The 20879-nt window shown below is 43.3% G+C and overlaps 1 protein-coding gene and 1 long non-coding RNA gene across 2 annotated transcripts; one reads left to right on the forward strand and one right to left on the reverse strand.

Moving 5' to 3' along the window:
* Positions 1–1352: 1352 nt before the first annotated feature.
* Positions 1353–13227, reverse strand: LOC116855071. Its single transcript, XR_004380277.1, has 3 exons — positions 13140–13227; positions 11374–11396; positions 1353–1863 (listed from the first exon to the last, which is right to left on the reverse strand). It is a non-coding gene; the product is annotated as an uncharacterized LOC116855071 (long non-coding RNA).
* Positions 13228–13333: 106 nt separating this feature from the next.
* Positions 13334–20200, forward strand: EIF2B2 (eukaryotic translation initiation factor 2B subunit beta). Its single transcript, XM_032837344.1, has 8 exons — positions 13334–13577; positions 13695–13815; positions 13927–14075; positions 14944–15107; positions 15752–15847; positions 17043–17180; positions 18204–18270; positions 19515–20200. The coding sequence occupies exons 1-8, from the start codon at positions 13415–13417 to the stop codon at positions 19670–19672; spliced, it is 1056 nt and encodes a 351-aa protein (XP_032693235.1). The 5' UTR covers positions 13334–13414; the 3' UTR covers positions 19673–20200.
* Positions 20201–20879: the final 679 nt, after the last annotated feature.

The following is a 20879-nucleotide window of genomic DNA, read 5'->3' on the forward strand; positions in this document are numbered from 1 at the left end:
TGCCCCTAGTAAATGAGATATTTTGTTTTGTTTGTTGTTTGTTTTAAGGAAGCTTGCTTCAGCATCTCCCAGATGTGCGGGGGTGGGGTGGGGGAGAGGTTCAGCCCAGCTGCAGCTGGAAACGAGGGGAGAAGCCCAGCCTGCTGGGGAGGGCTGGCTCAGAGAAGCCTTGGGGTCTCCCCAAGCTCTCGTTCCCCTCCTGGCTGGCCTCTCTCCCCCCCCCCCCCCCCCCGCCCAGCCCCATGCTCCAGCCATGCTTAGGGGCCTCCCTGCAGACACAGCAGTCACTAGCCTGAAGGGGCTGTCCCGGCTCTAGTGGGAATGCGGGCTCGGGGCTTTCTCAGACAGTCAGTACCCATGCCGCCTTCCCACTGCCGCTCCGCCCCAGCCCAGCTGCAAAAACAACAGCCCATACCCCAAGCCCTGTTATTGCAGCCCAGAGTGGAGCCTCAGTGTGCAGCGGAAGGAGTGGGAATGGGGCCGGTCAGTCCTAAACAGACCTAGGGGCAGGGGTACTCTCAGGAGGTTGGAGGGTCCCTTCCTGCTCCCTGGGGAAACCTGGCTCCCAGGTGTGCGGGGAAGGGGCTTGGGAAGGCCTGGGGACTGGGGTACTGAAAGCCAACTTTGACAGTGGCCTCCCCGGCTCCCTGGAGACTGCAGGGTGGGGGGAAGTATAGGGGAGGAAGTCAAGCCACTTGGGAACCCGCTGAACCAAGCTGAGCCAAGCCGTGGGCAGGAGGCGGCACCACCGTGGCTCCCAGGCAGGCCCGGGCCAAGGCTTTCCCACGGGGTGCAACTGGCCACTGGGCTCTACGGAGCCATCCACTCCAGGCTAGGGCCTGTAAACCCTGGGAGTTTTCCATGCAGTCTTCCCTTCAGGGCACAAGGGCCAGCAGGCAGATCCAGAACCCAGCAGAGCTCTTCCTTGTCCAGCCCCCGGCACCTGCAGGTGTGTGCTGGGCCTTGCAGGAGGCTGGGGTACAGCTCTCAGAGGACTGCTACTCGGCTTTCTCAACACCCTTTCTCAGCCTCATCCACTGGCTCCTTACCCATGTAGCAGAGCAGGGTCACAGAGCTTACAGCCCTAAGAACCCAAAGGCCTCAGAAACTGTTGGAAGTCTGGTCCCTGTTTGACCCCCAAAGGCCACTCTTGCCACTCTAACAGGAAGGGTGTGGATGGCGTGGCATTAGGAGGCACTGGGAGGTCTCTGGAGACAGACAAACCTGGGCTAGAACCTAGGCTCTGCCCCACTAGCGGTATGACTGGGCATGTCCCTGAACCCCTCTAAGCCTTGGCTTCTTCTACTGTTGAGTCTCAGAAGGTTCAGAGGTGGTATATGTAGTCTGTGGCGCATGTGAGTGCTTAGTAAGGGGAAGACACTGTAATTCTTAACACACAAGCCCCAAGGCATGAAATTAGCTGAGACTGGAAAGAACTTTCTGATCTCAATGGTCAACTTAGTTCTTCCGACCCATGGCATTCGGCACACTTGTGAAGTTCCCCCACCTCTTCTTTTTCCACTTTGGTTAGGAACCAGTTAATCAAACTATGCTCCGAGGCTAGACAATGACTGTTTTTAAAGATGTTGCGGGTCACAGACATCAAACCAGGGCCAGAAGTCATTTCAGGGAAGGAGGGGAGCCAGATGGGAGAGGGTAAGCCTCCGGCCTCTAGAAGCCACCAGCAGCCTCTGTCCGCAGGTTAGTCAGTGAGTATCACTGTGTACCAAGGGGGGCAGGAAGCTATTCCGGTGGAGGGCCCAGGCTTCCTGACTGGGATGCAGCCGTGTGCAAGGTCTGTTGCTGTTCTCAAATGCTCTCAGGTAGCTGCAATAACTCATTCATTCTTGGAAGAGAGGAGTTCTAGAAATAAGAGCTGATGTAATTTTTATCTGGATTATCTGGTCTTTAAAATACAACCAGACCGAAATACAAATCAAAACCACAATGAGATACCACCTCACCCTGGTGAGAATGGCTAAAACGAACAACTCAGGAAGCAACAGATGTTGGTGAGGATGCAGAGCAAGGGGGACCCTCTTACACCGTTGGTGGGAATGCACACTCCCCAAGCTGGTGCAGCCACTCTGGAAAAACAGTATGGAGGTTCCTCAAAAAGCTAAAAATAGAATGACTCTATGACCCAGCAATTGCCCTACTAGATATTTATCCAAAGGATACAAAAACGCTGATTCGAAGGGGCACCTGCACCCCAAAGTTTATAGCAACAATGTCCACAATAACCAAACTATGGAGAGAGAGACCAGATGTCCATCGACAGATGAATGCATAAAGACGACATGGAACGAGGGGCGCCTGGGTGGCTCAGTAGGTTAAAGCCTCTGCCTTTGGTGCAGGTCATGATCTCAGGGTCCTGGGATCGAGCCCCGCATCAGGCTCTCTGCTCAGCGGGGAGCCTGCTTCCCTCTCTCTCTCTCTCTGCCTGCCTCTCTGCCTACTTGTGATCTCTGTCTGTCAAATAAATAAATAAAATCTTTAAAAAAAAAAGAAGATGTGGAATGAACACACACACACGAATATTAGCCATCAAAAAGAATGAAATCTTGCCATTTGCAACAACATGGATGGAACTAGAGGGTATTATGCTAAGTGAAATAAGTCAGTCAAGGAGAGACAAATACCTTATGATTTCACTCACATGTGGAATTTAAGAAACAAAACAGATAAACATAGGGGAAGGAAAGGAAAAATAAGATGAAAACAGAGAGGGAGACAAACCATTAGGGACTCCTAACTCTAGGAAACAAACTGAGGGTTGCTGCAGGGGAGGTGGGTCGGGGGAAGGGGAATTGGGTATTGGGCATTAAGGAGGACACTTGTAATGAGCACTGGGTGTTATATGCAATGGATGAATCACTAAATTCTACCCCTGAAACTAATAATACACTATATGCTAACTATGTTGAATTTAAATAAAATTTTTAAAAAACATAACCAGACCTTTATTAAGTACATTAGAATAAACTTTTATGGAGACTTTTAAAAAATTCCCCAGATTAGGTAATGGGTATCAAGACCTACTACTTTAAAGATCACTAGTAACAGGGACATCTGGGTGGCTCAGTTGGTTAAGCGTCTGCCTTTAGCTCAGGTTATGATCCCAGGGTGCTGGAATCAACCTCTGCATTGGGCTCCCGGCTCAGCAGGGAGTCTGCTTTCTCCTTCTGTCTCCTGTTCCCCCTACTTGTGTGCACGCTCTCTAATAAATAAATAAACAAATAAAATCTTAAAGATCAGTAGTAGTACAATATCTCTAAATCTCTGAGGTCACTACCATTTATCAAATGTCACTGTTACTATCCTTTCCACTGACAGACAAGATCACCAAGCTTGGGAAGGGCAGACCTATGATCTGAAATGAGATTCATCTGACTTCCAAGCCCAAACTTTTAAACAGCGTAACACAGTATGAGCGGATAACTGGCTAGTGGGCCTTAGTCTCCACATTTTTCTTTTTTTTTTTCCAGAATCACAGATTATTTGTTTTGTCTACTTATGTATTTGGTATTATTCTCACTTATGATGAACCTATCAATTGTGGTATAACTGATCTCTTTATCAGAACCAGCTCACTTCTTAGAGCTCTTTAGAGAACAAAAGAGATAAGGAATATGAAAATCTTTAAGTAAAAGGCAAAATCCTCTACGTTTAAAGGATGATGCTGTTTTATTATTGGGTTTCCCTTAGTACAGGGGCTCTTTTCCAATATGCAATATGGTGCTTGGTATGAAAAGATGCTCAACAAATATTTGTTATATACTGTACACGTGGATCTATGAAGACCAACTGTTAACAGGCAGTCCTAATAACAATAGGGTTTTGTTTTTCTTTTTCCTAATCACATGCCTTGGTACCGTTACCTGTGTCTGTCAGAATTTTCCTCCAAATTCCTAGCAACTGACCAGGTCACGTGGCAGGGAATCTCAAGAACAGAGCCAGATATCACTAAAATATAAATCTACATTTAGACCAAGATCAGCTTCTAGTCTAGCAGAATCAAATAATGGCTGAGAAGAGGGTTGGGCTCCCTGGAGGACAAAAGAGAAGCTTAGTTAAGCCCCTAGCAACTGAAAAAGTTAAGCCAAAGGGCGATTTGTTGGTAAGTCCAAGGATGGCTCTACCTTCAAGCCTGGCTAGTTCTACAAGCCTACAAAAGTTCAAGTCTTCAGCTCATTTGCCCTTTCTCTCTCACTCCAGGAATTGTCTCTGTTCACTCTACTTCTTCTGGAGCAGTTGCCTGACTTTCTTCTACAGATATGCTTCTTCCATGAAACAGGAAAGCCAGCCACCAACAGTCCCAAGCCAACCTCCTTACACCAGATGATCTAAAGGCAAGAAACCTGCTTTCTTCTGGGTCCGTATAGCAAATCACAGGGAAGGAGTGAATGACTTAATACAAACAGTATGGAATTGGGGTGAGTGTCCAGATCCGGGTGGTGTGCCATCCCTAGGCCCTGAGATTGACAGTTCCACCTGAATGACATGAGGAGGGACAGTTCCCAGAGGAAAGGGGGTGCAGAGCAGACAAAAACAACAGGTGTCCATGACAATAGCACTTGTTCTCAGGTTGCGTAGAGACATGACTTATCCACCAAAACAATCAGAGAAGGATAAAAACAGTAGTGCATTCACATGCCGCAGTGTTGAGTCAAAGCCTTTCAGGAAAAGGAAGTGATCTGATGGCATAAAGGAGATTCTTTGGAACAGAAGGAGAAAGACACAAATATTTTGGTCAGCCTCCCTCCTCACAGTTGAGAATTATCATCATAATCACCCTATCTCCAAATTAAGTTCAGAAACTGTGATAAATTTGCAGGCAATTAGCCAGAATGTCTCAAATTGGGACACTGGGAAAATCTGAAAGAGCTGGTCAACATAATCGTACTCCTGGTTAAGAGAACAGGCCTGATGGAAGGATTTATTTTTCTTACAAATAACTTTTTTCTGGGTCTAAATGCGATGTGTCTATTGCTGAAATTTTGGGAAATACAGAACGCAAATGAACATAAAAATCACTCTTGTGTTTGTTAGGATTGGGTGTGACTGCAAATAATGGAAACCTCAAGATAAGAAGACAGAAGTTTATTTTGCTTGCAGCTACATGAAGTTGAAAAGTCCAGGCTGGTAGGATAGTTTTGCTCCCAGAGGGCTTAGGGTGCCCAGGCTCCTTCTAGCTCACTACTCTGCCATCCCTGCAGCGTGGCCTGAATCCAGAGCAGAAAGGCAGCCAGAAAGAGAAAGGGATAAAGAGGCCAAAGGAACATGCCAGTTATCTTCCCAGGAAGTTTCTCAGAAATGGCAACACAACACTTCCGCACTATCCCAATGGTAAGAACATAGTCATGTGCCACACCTACCTGCTTGGGAGACTAAGAAATGCAGTCTTTATTTTGGGTGCCTATTTGACAAGCCAAAATTCTACTACTATAGAAGAATGGCTTATGAGGCAATTACGGGTCTCTGATAAACTGGTAATCATACTATCCAGAGAGAGTCACTGCTAACATCTTGGTGTGTCATTTATACACAAAGATATCCACACACACACAAACACACATACACACATACCCATATATATATATATATGGGTGTGGGGGGGTGGTATATGTGTGAATATGTATTTACGCACAAAGCATAAAAATAACGTATAAATATTTTCCCCCTCCCCCATATAAATATTTTTAAATGAAATTGAAATCATAGCAAATATACTATTTTTGCATCTTGCTTTTTTGAAAAATTGCACCTTAAACAGTCTCTTTTATTATCTATTTTAGCAGAGTAGTTTAACAATTAACGTAATGTAACGCAATCCATTAATTTCTTTTTTCTTTTTTTTTTAAAGATTTTATTTATTTATTTGACAGACAGAGATCACAAGTAGGCAGAGAGGCAGGCAGAGAGAGAGAGGGGGAAGCAGGCTCCCTGCCAAGCAGAGAGCCCTACATGGGGCTCAATCCCAGGACCCTGAGATCATGACCTGAGCTGAAGGCAGAGGCTTAACCCACTGAGCCACCCAGGCACCCTTTTTTTTTTTCCTTTTAAAGATTTTATTTTTAACCAATCCCTACACCCAACATAGGGCTCAAGCTCACAACCCCGAGATCATGAGTCGCACGCTCTACCAACTGAGCCAGCCAAGCGTCCCTATAATTTTCTCTTAAATAGATGCTTTTATTTTATAAAACCTGGTTTATGAAGTTTTTGTCTATTTATTTCAAAATAATTGCAGAGTCACAGGAGGTTGAAAGGAATGTATACCAAAGTCCCACGTACTCTTCCGTCCTCTACAACATTTACAACCATAGTACTGTATCAAAACCGAAACACTGACATTAATATGGTCCGTAGTTTTAGATCTCACCACTTACACATGCACTCGTGTGTGTAGCTCTACGAAATTTTATCACGTGAAGCCTTGCGTAACCATTCCTACAACATCTACAGACTCAACTGCACTAACCTTTGTGTTATTCTTTCATAGCTACTCCCATCTCGTGCCCTCCACCCAATCCTAACCCCCAGCAATACTAATCCATTCTTTTTTTTTTTTTTTTAAGATTTTATTTATTTATTCGACAGACAGAGATCACAAGTAGGCAGAGGGGCAGGCAGAGAAAGAGAAGGGGAAGCAGGCTCCCCGCTGAGCAGGGGCTCCATCCCAGGACCCTGGGACCATGACCTAAGCCGAAGGCAGAGGCTTTAACCCACTGAGCCACCCAGCGCCCCTACTAATCCATTCTTTATTTCTCTCTGTATGTTACCTCATGAATGATACATAAATGGAATTATGCAGAAAATATACGTTTGAGATTGGCTTTTCTCATGCAGGGTAAGTTCCTTGAGGGTCACTGAATTTGTTGCAGGTATCACCACACCAGTTAGTTCCTTTTTATCGCTGAGCCATATCCCAGGCTATGGGATGTGCCACAGTTTGTTTAAACGTCAACCAATGGAAGGATATTTGGGAAGTTTCCAGTTTTTGGCTATTATGAATAAAGCGGGTGTTTGGACACAAATACTCATTTCTCTGGGATGAATGGCCAGGAGTGCAATTGCTGGATTGTATTATAAATCCATTTTCAGTTTTGAAAGGAAATGCCAAACTAATTTCCAGAGTGACTGCATGCAACGTACTTTTTAAACTTAACAATATGTTGTCAAAAATTCTTATCATTATTTCCTATGTTCTTAAATATTCTTCTAAAACATGGATGGCAGTACATGATTTCCAAACCAATTTCCTAATTTCGAATACTTAGGAATATTTCTGATTTTTATGTTCTAAATAATAAAGTGAAAAATGTGATTGTGAATAAATCTTTGTGCCTATTTCTGATTATTTCCTTAGGATAAATTTCTAGACTTACACATACTGGTTTAAAGAGTATGAATAAACATTTTAAAGTCCTTTATAAGAAAGATTTTATTTATTTATTTATTTGACAGAATGAGAGAGAGCACAAGCAGGCAGAGTGGCAGGCAGAGGGAGAGAGAGAAGCAGACTCCCCAACAAGCAAGGAGCCTGATGTGGGACTCGATCCCAGAACTCCAGGATTACAACCTGAGCCAAAGGCAGTGACTTAACCAACTAAGCCACCGAGGTGCCCCATTTTAAAGTCTTTTGCTACATTTAAAAAAAATTGGCCTACTGAGGGGCACCTGGGTGGCTCAGTGGGTTAAAGCCTGTGCCTTCGGCTCAGGTCATGATCCCAGGGTCCTCGGATCGAGCCCCACATCGGGCTCTCTGCTCAGCAAGGAGCCTGCTTCCCCCCTCTCTCTGCCTGCCTCTCTGCCTACTTGTGCTCTGTCAAATAAATAAATAAAATCTTTAAAAAAAAAATCGTCCTACTGAAAGGTGTTTCAATTTAAAATCCCACAGCAATATATGAGAATTGGGCAAAGTTTCTAAAACTAATACTGCAACACAAATTGCAAATGATTGGTATCTTTAATATATATATATAGATCTTATGTATCAACCAGAAGATTAAATACCCAATATCAAGATGCTTTGGGCTCCAGAAAGTGACAGAAAACTCAAAATTCAAAATTTTATCAATAGAGAAATGTACCACTTTATATAATAAGAAGTCCAAAAGTAGGGCAACTTCTGTATTTGTTGATTTTACACAACTTCAATAAAAAGCACCACAGTACACAGACCAACAGTGCAGACGCTGAAGTTACATTGTTAGATTAGTATCCCAACTCTTCCACTTACTGACTGTGTATCATTAAGCAAATCACTTATCCTATTTATGCCTCAGGTTCCCATTTTGAAAACAATTATAATAGTAGTATCTATTTCATAAGATTGCTATAAGAATGAAAAGAGTTTATATACATAAAATATCCATTAAGTGTTGATATCACCAAGAGCCTAGATTCTATTTTTCTGTTCTGCCATCTTTGGCATGTTAACTTTATCCTCAATCTTGAGACATCGTGGTCACAAGATAGCTGCAGTAACTCTAGGCATCATATCTCAGACAATCAGAGATAGAAGAAACAAAGTAATTTTCTCTGTTACTTAAGAACAAAGAAACTTTTCCAAATAGATCTCCCTCTTATCCTGCTGGCTAGAAAATGGGCTATCCAACACCAACCTGTTAAAAAAAATTTTTTTAAAGGAGAATGGAATTGCCATGATTGGCTTAGACCAATCAGGATTTACTCATAAGCTAAAACCACTTTCCCTGTGGGTAGATACCAAACAAAATCAGTTCTTTTAACAAGGAAGAAGAAAGAAATGGGTATAAGGTGGACAATCAGAATGTCTGTCATGTATCATGTTAGAAAAAAATGGGCAAACCACGTGCACCAGCAATTCATAAGAGAAGAAATGAAAAGGCAAATAAACATGAAAAAGAAATGTTCACCTTGATTAATGAGCAAAGAAATGCAAATTAAAAGGAGTTTCTGTACTTTCTCTATTTGGCAAGGATGAAAAAGAATGATAATCATTTACAATGGTAATAAATATACAAAGCGCCTAGGAATAAATCTTACACAAGATGTGCCAAACCTACATGGAGAAAACTATGAAATTTTATCAAACAAACTTAAAAAAGACCTAAATAAATGGAGATATATATCAAGTCCATGGATAGGAAGACTCAGTATCCTTAAGATGTCAATTCTCTTCAAGTTAATTTAGAGATTTAGAGTAATTCCAAGCAAAATCTTTAGGTTTTTGTTTTCTGGGTTTTTTGAGGAATAGACAAATTATTTCTAAAATATATATATGAAAGAGCAAAGGCCCAAATCTAGTTAATACCCTCTTAAAGAAAGAAATATGGCAAGGGAATTTTTCTTACCAGGTAGCAAGACTTTTTATAAAATAAGACAAAAGTAAAACAGATAATGTGATATTGGGTAAGGGATAGGCAAATTTAGCAATGGAACAAAGTAGTCCCCAAACAGACTCACACATTATAGACACTTGACATATTACAGTGGTAGCATTAAAAATCAATGGAGGGTGCCTGGGTGGCTCAGTCAGTTAAGTGTCTGCCTTCAACTCAGGTCATGATCCCAGGATCCTGGGATTTAGTCCCACATCAGGCTTCCCACTCAGCAGGGAGTCTCCTCCTCCCTCTCCCAGTTGGTGCTCTCTCTCTGGCTCACTCTCTCAAATAAATAAATAAAATCCTTTAAAAAAAAAATCAATGGAAAAAGAAAAGAAAACTGGATTCCCACCTTTCACTCTACCCAGAAAATAACACAAAATTACTTATAAATTTGAGTTTTTAAATTATTTAGAAGAAAATGATAAGGAGTTAATCTTTAAGCCTTTCTATTAGGGAAGTGTTTTTTAAATAAAACATGAAAAGCATTAACTATACATGACAAGGTTGAGATGTCAAAAATGTCAAAGACATCTCAAAGTGAGTAAAATGACAAGCCATGAACTGAGAGAAGATATTTATAGGACAAATAACTGAAAAAGTTTAGAGTTCAGAATATATAAGAAATTCCTACAAGTCTATTTTTTTTTCAAAGATTTTATTTATTTATTTGAGAGAGAGAGAGAGATCACAAGTAGGCAGAGAGGCAGGCAGAGAGAGAGAGGAGGAAGCAGGCTCCCCGAAGAGCAGAGAGCCCGATAAGGGACTTGATCCCAGGACCCTGGGACCATGACCTGAGCCAAAGGCAGAGGCTTTAACCCACTGAGCCACCCAGGCGCCCCCTACAAGTCTATTTTAAAAATAATTTTTTAAAAAGTAGGCAAGACACACACACAGGTATTTCACAAACAAGAAAAAAAAAACACATGGCCAATAAACATATGAAAAAATTAACAGCCTCATCAGTAATCAGGAAAACAAATTAAGATCATAATGATACAACCTTTTATATCTATCTGATTCCCCCCCAAATAAAATAACTGATAATACCAAGTGTTGGTAATGAGGTAGATCAGTTGGAACTCTAAGTCCTACTGGAGAGCATTAATTAATTTCACCACTTTGGAAGACAAGCACTATTTGTAAAGCTGAATATTCATATAGATAATGTCCTAGCTGTTCCACCTGTAGGTATGCCAAAATATACATAAGAATATTTACAGTTTATATTCTCCTAACCCCCCAAAAGACTGGAAACAACCCAACTATCTGTTGAAGGAAAATGAATACATAAATTGTGGTATGGTCACATGATGGAATATTATGCAGCAGTGCTAGTGAGAGGACCACAGATAGATGTAGCAACATGGATGAATTTTAGGAATGTCATATCAAGTGAAAAAAGCAAGTTATAGGAAATTACATTATAATGCCATTTGCAAAAAAAACCCTTAAAACCAAGCAGAACAAAACACTATGTTTAGGGATTATAAATATATAATACATTTTTTTATAAAACAAAGCAAAATCAATCAAAATTCAGTGGTTATCCTTGGGTATTCGAGAAGACAAGGAAATGGGTTGGACAAACACACACATCAATGAGATGGTTTTGGAAGTATTTCAAGGTTTTTTTGCATATGTCATATATTTTTTTACATTGTGGTAAAATACAAAGAACATAAAATTTACTATTTTAACCCGTAAGTGTGCAGTTCAGTGGCATTAACATACATCCATCATCCCCCATCCATCTCTAGAACTGTTTTTATCTTGTAAAACCAAAATTCTGTACCCATTAAATAACTTATGCCTCCCTCCAGCCCCTGAAAACCACCATTCTACTTTTCATGTCTATGTATTTGAGAATCTTGGTTTTTAAGTTGGGATGGGTTCATGTATGTTCATTTTGTTGTTATGTTTCATAACTTATATATATATATATATATATATTATATACATACAAACATGCATTCTTTTGTATGTATAAAATAGTACATACCTTATTTTGTAATGGCTTGATGCCTGGAAAAGTAAAGAACAATATCCAAAATTGGCCAGAACACGGTAAGTGCTAGCAAGCATGTAAATTGGTACATTTTTTAGGACAACTTAAACTTAATACAAACAAAATTGACAAATATATTATTACAAGTTTTGGCAAGAATGGTGTTTTCAATTTGGGTTTCCAATTATTCATTGCTAGTATACAGAAATAAGATTGATTTTTGTGTGTTGACCTTATATCCTTGCTATATTCACTTATTAGTTCTAGGAGTTTTTTTTGTCATTGTTGTTCATTCTTCAGATTTTCTGTGTGGACAATGTCTTCTGTGAATAGGGAGTTTTCTTTTTTTCTAGTCTGTATGTTTTAAAAATTTTTTTTCTTATCTTACTGCATTGGCTAGGACTTTGAGTATAATGTTAAATGGGAGTGGTGAGAGTAGACATCCTTGTCTTGTTCCTGTTCTTAGAAGGCAGTCTTTCACTATAAAGTATTATGTTAAGTGCAGGCTCTTGTATACTAAGTTAAAGAAGTTCCTTTCTGTTGCTAGTTCTCTGAGAGTTTTTTTTTTTTTTAATTCAATGGCTGTTGAATTTTGTCAAATGCTTCTTGCATCAATTGATATGATCATGTGGTTTTACTTTTTATATTATTACTACCGCTTGTTAAATTGATTAATTTTCGAATATTAAAAGAGCTTTGCATTCCAGGTTTGAACTCTATTTGATAATGATGTCTTAATCTTTTTTATATTTTGCTTGATTTGATTTGCTAATTTATTACAGATTTTGCATCTGTGTTTGTGAGGGATAATAGTCTGTAGTTTTCTTGTACTAGCTTTATCTCTGATTTTGGTATTGATGTATCTTTTTGGAGGTCAATTTGTCAATTGTAACAAATGTCTTAAAAATGTGTGTGTCCTGGGGTGCCTGGGTGGCTCAGTGGGTTAAGCCTCTGCCTTCAGCTCAGGACATGATCTTAGAGTTCGGGGATCCAGCCCCACACATTGGGCTCTCTGCTCAGTGGGGAGACTGCTTTCCCCTCTCTCTCTGCCTGCCTCTCTGCCCACTTGTGATCTCTGTCAAATAAATAAATAAAATCTTTAAAAAAAAAAAGTGTGTGTCCAAAGAGTCTAAGAACTTAAAGAAACAGGGATTCTCCTTATAAACAGACTTTGGATTCAGACAGATGGAGCTTTAAATACCAACGCATCCCCTTACCAACTGCTTAAATTTTGTGCCTGTTTTCTAACCTGTAAAATGAGGATAAGAGGACCCACCTCATAAATTGCAAGAGATGAGATAATTCACACACAGTGCTCAAGACCTAGTGAACTTTAAGTCAGCAGTAGCTCGTCTTTGCTCCCCTGTGAGCTCCCCCTGTGAATCTCCTTACTGGGGAGTATTCGGTCTCCTCATCCCTGATTCCTGTCTTACATTAGGTGTGCGAGGCGTTGGGATTGCAAAGGCAAAAAAGGTACGGACCCCGCCCTCGGGGAGCCGAAGCTATTAAAACACACAGGTGCAAACGAACCAGTTCCATGCAGTATAAGAGCATTATAATGGCGCGTCTGCCCAAGGTGCAGCGGCTTGGACCCGCACTCTGAGCGTCTGTCAGGAGTGCGGGTGTTCGCTTGGGGACCAGACCCAGGGAGGCAACTTGTGCAGCGCAGCCTCGGGTCTTGGGGGGTGGCGGGGGGGGCCCGAGACTAGCTGTTTCCATAGCAACGAGACTAGCCACCCGCATGGTCCCTCACCGCTCACCTCTGCTCAGCGTCTGAAGAGCCACGAAAGGCCACTTCCGGTCCTCCAGCCTCGGTGACTCGCGGTCACTCTGCGGTAACTCAGTAACTCGAACTCCTAGCTTCTGATTGGCTCGGCAGATGGAGGGGGCGGGACGTGACGCCAAGGGGCGTGGCCTGCGGACCCTCAGACTGGCGTTTTCCTCGCCGAGCGGAAAGCGACTTCATCTGCCCCGGAAGTGCAAGGGACGGGGTCGTACAGGTGTGGATTCCGCCGGCGAGGCGGCTCTTTTCAAGATGCCGGGAGCCGCGGTTAGGGGCTCTGAGTTGTACGAGAGCATCGAGAGCTTCGTGGAGGCCCTGAAGCGGGACGGCGGGCGGCGCAGCTCCGAGGACATGGCTCGGGAGACCCTGGGGCTGCTGCGCCGGATCATCACGGACCACCGCTGGAGCAACGCAGGTAAGGCAGGTCTAGTTCTGTCGCGGGCCTCGCCACTATCTGACCCCGGTCCTCAGGCGGAAAGCCGCCCGGGCCTCATCGCGCTGGTGCCCTCTCTCTGTCTCCCTCGGTCTGCAGGGGAGCTGATGGAACTGATCCGCAGAGAAGGCCAGAGGATGACGGCTGCGCAGCCCTCAGAGACCACGGTGGGCAACATGGTGCGAAGAGTGCTCAGGATCATCCGGGAGGAGTATGGCAGGTCAGGATGTGGGCCTTTCTGCACAAGCCCCTCTTCCTGCTGAGCAGCTCCTGTTACTTAAATGACTGCACCTCCGCCCACCTCCCTGTTTGGCTCTTGTTGCCTCCCTAGACTCCATGGACGCAGCGATGAGAGCGATCAGCAGGAGTCCTTGCACAAACTCTTGACATCCGAAGGCCTGAGCGAGGATTTCAGCTCCCCTTATGCCCAACTCCAGTCCAACATCATTGAGGCAATTAATGAGCTTCTTGTGGAACTCGGTAAGAGTCCTGATCCCTGATGGACAGGACAGGTTACAGGCAGACGAGGGAAGAGAAGACCTGGAAAGTTGTTCATCAGCAGAGAGAGGAGATAACCAGTCTGTGGTTCTCCCGGTTTTGTCTTCCATCCTGATTAAGAGAAAGGGTTGGAACAGGTGGCAGGGCTAAGATAGCCCTCTCTGCCTTTCCTTACAGACCAGCCGGTTGTAGACTGCAGGTCCACTGCTGCCAGGACTGTTAGGACAGAGCTTTATTTTCATTTTAAAGATGAACTCCGTAAAACCACAGATGATAGACTCTTCTTCCCTGAATTTCCTCCTGAATTTTTATACACACAGATGCACCACTGCCATTCCCATTGTCATTATGACCCAGGAGACCTGCGTAGATTCATTGCAGTCAGAGTTCCCCAAGGGAGGAAGAAGCTGGGTCTATGTGTCTGGCCCTGCTACTTCCAAATTCCTCCCCTGTTTTTCTTCTGTAGCCTCCTTTTCAGGTGGGCATGTTGCGGCTACCTTTTGGAGGAGTTCTTTTAGGGGAAAACTGTTTACCCCACTCTCAGCACTTTACAGTTTCCCAAATTGGACCACTTTTTACCTGAATTTATTGTGTTCAAAATGGATTTTAAGGGGCTGGTGTCATTGGGGAAGGGTTGACTGAGAACTTGGGAAGTAGAAGATGGCACAGGAGCAGGACTTGTAAGAAAAGGTAACCTTCACATTAAGTCCCTTCACTCTGTGTTACCCATGTCTGCTACATGGGCCGTCTGTGAGAAGGGCACCTGTCTCTTTCCATGTTTTATCACGTTTGTCTTGTGTTGTGGCACGGCAGTTTCACATTTCCCTTGCCAAACCGACTGTTCTTGCAGAAGGGACTACAGAGAATATTGCTGCCCAGGCTCTGGAGCACATCCACTCCAATGAGGTGATCATGACCATTGGCTTCTCCCGGACAGTAGAAGCCTTCCTCAAAGAGGCTGCCCGGAAGAGGAAATTCCATGTCATTGTGGCAGAATGTGCTCCTTTCTGTCAGGTAGGGGGACTGCTGGAGCTGCTAAGAAAAATGAAAAAGGAGGAGGGACTAAAGAAGTGATAGACGGGCTTCCATGCCACCTTTGAATTGATAAGTAAGACATTGAGAAGACAAAGGAAAGCACGAAGGGAATTTTCAAGTTGCTCATCCTTGTCAGCATTCTTAAACGTTGGCTTAGGAAGGTTAGGGGAAATGGCTGGGTCGAAGAAAAGAAACGCATTGGTTCTCTTAGGAATCAATAGAGTAAATTATCTTGGGGATGACTGATGCTTGCGCTGACCTCACTCAGTCTCTACATAAATAATAGGTCTCTAGAAAGGAAATAAGTAAGGATGCAGGAGGTCATAAAATAATGAGCCAGGAGCTATCCTGCCAGTGCTCCCTAATTACCCAAACTAAGCGGTATTTCCAGTTTTGTGGCTGCCCTAGTGCTCCTGTGGAAAATTCAACATTTATTGGCTTCTCCTGGGCTTCTCTGCAGCATGCCAGAGAATACCTACCATGAGGAGAAAAAGAAATTAACTGTTGGCAGTTGTGTGTTGGCTGTGCCCAGTATCACAGAATTCTCCAGATCCAGTTCCACTGGAGGTGCCTTCCACTCTCTTACCTTCTCTCTAACGTCAGGCCTTTCTCTCCTATTGCAGGGTCATGAAATGGCAGTCAATTTGTCCAAAGCAGGTATTGAGACAACTGTCATGACTGATGCTGCCATTTTTGCTGTTATGTCAAGAGTCAACAAGGTGGGTGTATTTGGAGTTATGTTGAATTCATGAAGATTATACTTAAAATACTGATTTTTTTTTCTCCTTCCTATAATATCCATGAGAAGAGAAGAAAGCTTCTAGTGCCTTTTGAAAGTACATACTTGGGCCTTTTTAATATATTAACTGGATTTCTTTTCCCTTTATCTGTATCATTGTCCCTCACTTACAATAGCTTCTTTTTGTTTTTGTTTTAAAGGCTTTATTTTGGGGGCACCTGGGTGGCTCAGTCATTCAGTGTCTGCCTTGGGCTCAGGTCATGATTCCAGGGTCCTGGGATCAAGCCCCACATCGGGCTCCCTGCTCCGCAGGAAGCCTGCTTCTCCTTCTCGCACTTCCCCTGCTTGTGTTCCCTCTCTCTTGGTCTGTCTCTCCCTCCCTCTCTCTCTGTCAAATAAATAAATAAATACATAAAATCTTTAAAAAAAAATTTATGTTTTAAAGCAATCTCTACACCCAACATGGGGCTTGGACTCACATCCCTGAGATCAAGAGTTGTGTGCTCTACTGACTGAGCCAGCCAGCTGTCCCAAGAAGTTTCGTTTTGGTGAAAGCATTGAAGAGAATGAAATAGGTCTAAGCTAAGTGTGGCAGCTGCTAGGCATTGGGTAGAGGGTTCCTGCCTTCTGCTGAGAGAGCTTGACAGTAGTGGATGGTGACTAGTAAGGCTCTTAGTTTCTCAGGAGGTATGGCATATGGATTCCAGAAAAGGCAGGGCTAAGAGCAAAAGACAGTGTACCTACCTATCACATACAGTATTCACACATACAATATTCATTCTTTCTTTGGGAAGCCACTCTTTTTTGTTTGTTTGTTTAAAGATTTTATTTATTTATTTGACAGAGATCCCAAGCAGGCAGAGAGGCAGGCGGGGTGGGGGGTGTGGAGCAGGCTCCCTGCTGAGCAGAAAGCCAGATGCGGGGCTCGATCCCAGGACCCCAGGATTATAACCTGAGCTGAAGGCAGAGGCTTAATGCACTGAGTCACCCAGGTGCCCTGGGAAGCCACTCTTGAGCTAGAACACGTGGTCCTTACCATAGAATCCCTTTTCCTTGACTAGTGTGTGACCCTCACGATGTCAAGACTGAGGCCTGGGCATTTAGCCTCTGGTGCCCAGTGGTCCACTTAAGGCTGTATCCCTAAGATGACTCACATTTTGCTTCCTGTTCCAAAGGTGATCATTGGCACAAAGACAATCCTGGCCAACGGTGCCCTGAGAGCTGTGACAGGAACTCACACTCTAGCACTGGCAGCAAAACACCATTCCACCCCGCTCATCGTTTGTGCTCCTATGTTCAAGCTTTCCCCACAGGTATGTCTGTCTGTAGCCAACAGAGAGAAGGAAGCCAAAGGCTAGGCTTGAACTCTGGGCCTTCAACCTACTCACTCTGGGGCTTCTCTTTAGCTGCCTTTGCTCAATGGATTAGACTCCTTTGAGGCTGGAAAAAGCCACAGAAGTCTTGAACGAGAAAAAAATATTGAGAGTTATAACTTGTCAACTTTGAGAAATCAAAATTGTAAGGTCGGATGGGACATTGTTAGGGAAGGCCCTCTGTTGACATTGCCACCATCGCCTATCACGCTGATCATTTCTGAAAATGCCAAACAAGTTGAAACTTGGAACACAGAATCGGTTTTGTCATCGTTGGAGGGACTGTCCTCTGTAGCCTGAATATAAGCAGTATTACCAAGTGATAGAGCCATTTCATTAGTGATAGAAGCTGTTAGCTCTGAAATACCAATATATTTGTAGGTCTCTTTTTTAAAAATTGAGGTGAAATTCACATAACATACAATTAACTATTTTTAAATGTACAGTTCAGGGTTATTTACTACATTCACAGCACTGTGCAACTACCACTGTCTGGTTTAAAACGTCATCATCTCAGAAAAACACCCCGTACCCATTACGTACATCATTTCAGAAAAACACCCCGTACCCAGTGATTCCTCTTAGGAATCACTGATCTGCTTTCTGACTCTGGCTTTGCCTGTTTGGGATATTTCATATAAAAGAAGTCATAGAACATGTGCCTTTTGTTTCTGACTTCTTTCACTTAGCATGATGTTTTCAAGGTTCCTAGCTATAGCACAGCACTTTCTGTGGCTGAATAATACTCTGCTGGGGGCCATACCGGTTTGTTTATCCATTCACCTGTTGGTGGGCAGTTGGGTTGTCCAACCTTTTGGCTTTTGTGAATAATGCTGCTGTAAGCATTGGTGTACAAGTCTCTGTGTGGACATACCTTTTTTAATTTCCCTTGGGTATACACTTAAAAGTGGAATTTGCTGGATCTCTCTTGCTCTTTTTTTTTTAAATTTTTTTCTTGTCTAGTTCCCTAATGAAGAAGATTCCTTTCATAAGTTTGTGGCTCCTGAAGAAGTCCTGCCTTTCACAGAAGGTACAGAAGGGGCTGTGTGTGTGTGTGTGTGTACACGCACACACGTGTGCACATGTATATGTTTTGGGCTTTTGCTTTTGTTTTGGTAGTCAGGGGATTAAATGCTGCCAGGTTGCACTTTTTATCATAATTCTTGTGGGGACTTCTCTTTAGCATCTTTGAGTGCAGGGGGGACCTCATCTAGTCCATGTTCATTTTGTTCTGACACTCCTGTATTTGACTGTTGGGGCCGTGGTGGTTGGATCATCCAGCATCGATGCCGTGTGGCCTTGCACATTGCTTGACACATGTGCAGCAACCCTGTGGGAAGATGTACTCATTCTCATTTGCTGTAGGGACTCATTTTGGTGACATGGCTCCCAAAGGAAGCATGCTCTAAAAGGCTCCTACTCTAAAACTTACCTATAACCTGGGCACCTTTATGTTTTGGGGTCCCTTTGACTTCTGAAGGCAGCAGCTGTGCTCAGGGAGCCTGTCACCTCATCAACATGAGATGGCCTTAAGCGCCCTTAAACCATACCTCGGTGCTAATTCTTAGAAGTTGAATCACTTCATCCATTTACTTACACAGTTTTTCAAGGATTGCTTGTATCTTTTGAGTACCCACTACGTATCCAGCACTATTCTAGGTACTAAGGATATAACAAAGAACAACACAGATCGGCCCTGCTCCCACAGAGCTCACATTCAGTTGCAGCAGACAGACAAGAATATGTCAGGTCATGGGATATTTTGGGAAGAAAACAAATAGGCTGATGTGACGGGAAGTGGTAGGAGACTACCTTAGTGGGGGAGGGGTCTAAATGAGAGGCCCTTTCAGCTGGGTCCAGAATGAATGGAGCCCACCATGCAAAGATCACGGAGAGTCTCCCAGGTGTTGCTGCAAAAGTCCTGAGTTGGGTCCAAGCTTAGCCAGTTGGAACAAGATGTTCATATAGCTGGAGAGCAATGAGCATGAGGGAGAGTGGGATGAATTCTGATTAGTGTAGTGCAGTGGGGGAGGGGCCGGATCTTGGAGGCTACTCTCCCAAGATGGAATTTTATTCTAAGGGCTATGGAAAGGCATTGGAGAGTTTGAAGCAGGAGTGTCATGGTGTGAAGCCATCTCTTCTGGTGTGTACTTTGCTGAGTTTCCTTTTCATGGGGTAGCACATATGCGTGCGCGGTTGAGCCTAGAATCTGTGTGCTCATTTATTAGAGCAGGATCCTTGATTTTATCTTTAGCATATGTGATTGCCTTTCAGGGGACATTCTGGAGAAGGTCAGCGTTCACTGCCCTGTGTTTGACTACGTTCCCCCAGAGCTCATTACCCTCTTTATCTCCAACATTGGTGGGAATGCACCTTCCTACATCTACCGCCTGATGAGTGAACTCTACCATCCTGATGATCATGTCCTATGACCACCACCCATCCTAAGCAGAAGCTGCTTAGCCAAATACAGAATGGAGAGGGACTTCAGTGTGATTGCTGAAAACATCGTCCTTGTATTGGGAGTGACCTGGAGTCAATCTGAAAAAACTTAATACTGTTTCCTGCCCTTTTAGTCATCCCAGAACAGGATGCACATTCAAGACTATCTCTTGCCTTTTTGATCTTAACGGGAGCAGCAGGGCTTGACCTATAAATTTTGGAATCTCTCGGGGCTCCTGGCCGGCTCATTTGGTAGAGCATGTGACTCTTGATCTCGGGATTGTGAGTTTGAGCCCCACGTTGGGCACAGAGTTTACTTAAAAATTTTTTTGGTGGGGGAACCTCTTAACCTCCTAGTGACCTGGGGAGTCTAGAATTTAAGTTTCAGGAACTTAAACTTTCTGGTTCAGTGGGGTGTTAAACGTAACACTGAAGACCTTGCTGGGATACAGGTTTTTGCTCAGAAATGGCTACCACACCTTTTCCTGGGCTGTGCCAATAAAAGCTTCTTGAAGATTCCTGAGTTAGTTTATTTATTGTTCTGCTCTGATTGAACAGCCTGAAACAGGAGCGGCAGAGCCCTTTTTGTGCTTTCAGAGGGCTGTAGTTAGAGGGAACTGGCTAAAACAGAATGCAAAAGTATTTACAGTTTCCTTCCTAATTCACTGGGAGTGGTCCCAAACAACTTGTTAGTAATGTAAGACAGTGGTTCCAAAACCTTTTTGATCATCAGAATCATCTGGGAGCTTAAAAAAATGTACCATCTTGGGTTCTAACCCAGACCCATTTTATCTGATCTTTGGAATGGCACCTGGGAATCTGCTTAAAGCAAGTGAGACATACTGTGGAACATTATGTATACACTGCAGTAGAGGTTTCAAAAGGGTGGCTTAAGGGCAATGTTTGGATTAAAGACGATTTGTCTTGTTCATTCTGTATTTAATTTGAATTAGTTACCAATATTTAAAAATGCAAAAAAAAAAATGTGGAGGTTGCACATTAAACAAATTCAGATTTCTTGCTTCCCTTGAAAACAAGCTTTGGCAATTCTGGGCCCAGTTTCCAAAGTGGTAGCAGCTGGCTGTAGCTGGGCTGCTTCTGACTCCATTAAAACGGAAAACCCTTTTCTGCAGTCCCTCCCATTTAACTCATTTACATTACCTGCCTAACCCCTATAGGCATTTGCTTTGTGAACCT

The sequence above is a fragment of the Lontra canadensis genome, unplaced genomic scaffold (assembly GCF_010015895.1).
Source record: "Lontra canadensis isolate GAN:19392208 unplaced genomic scaffold, GSC_riverotter_1.0 scaffold98, whole genome shotgun sequence".
Taxonomy (NCBI): Eukaryota; Metazoa; Chordata; class Mammalia; order Carnivora; family Mustelidae; genus Lontra; species Lontra canadensis.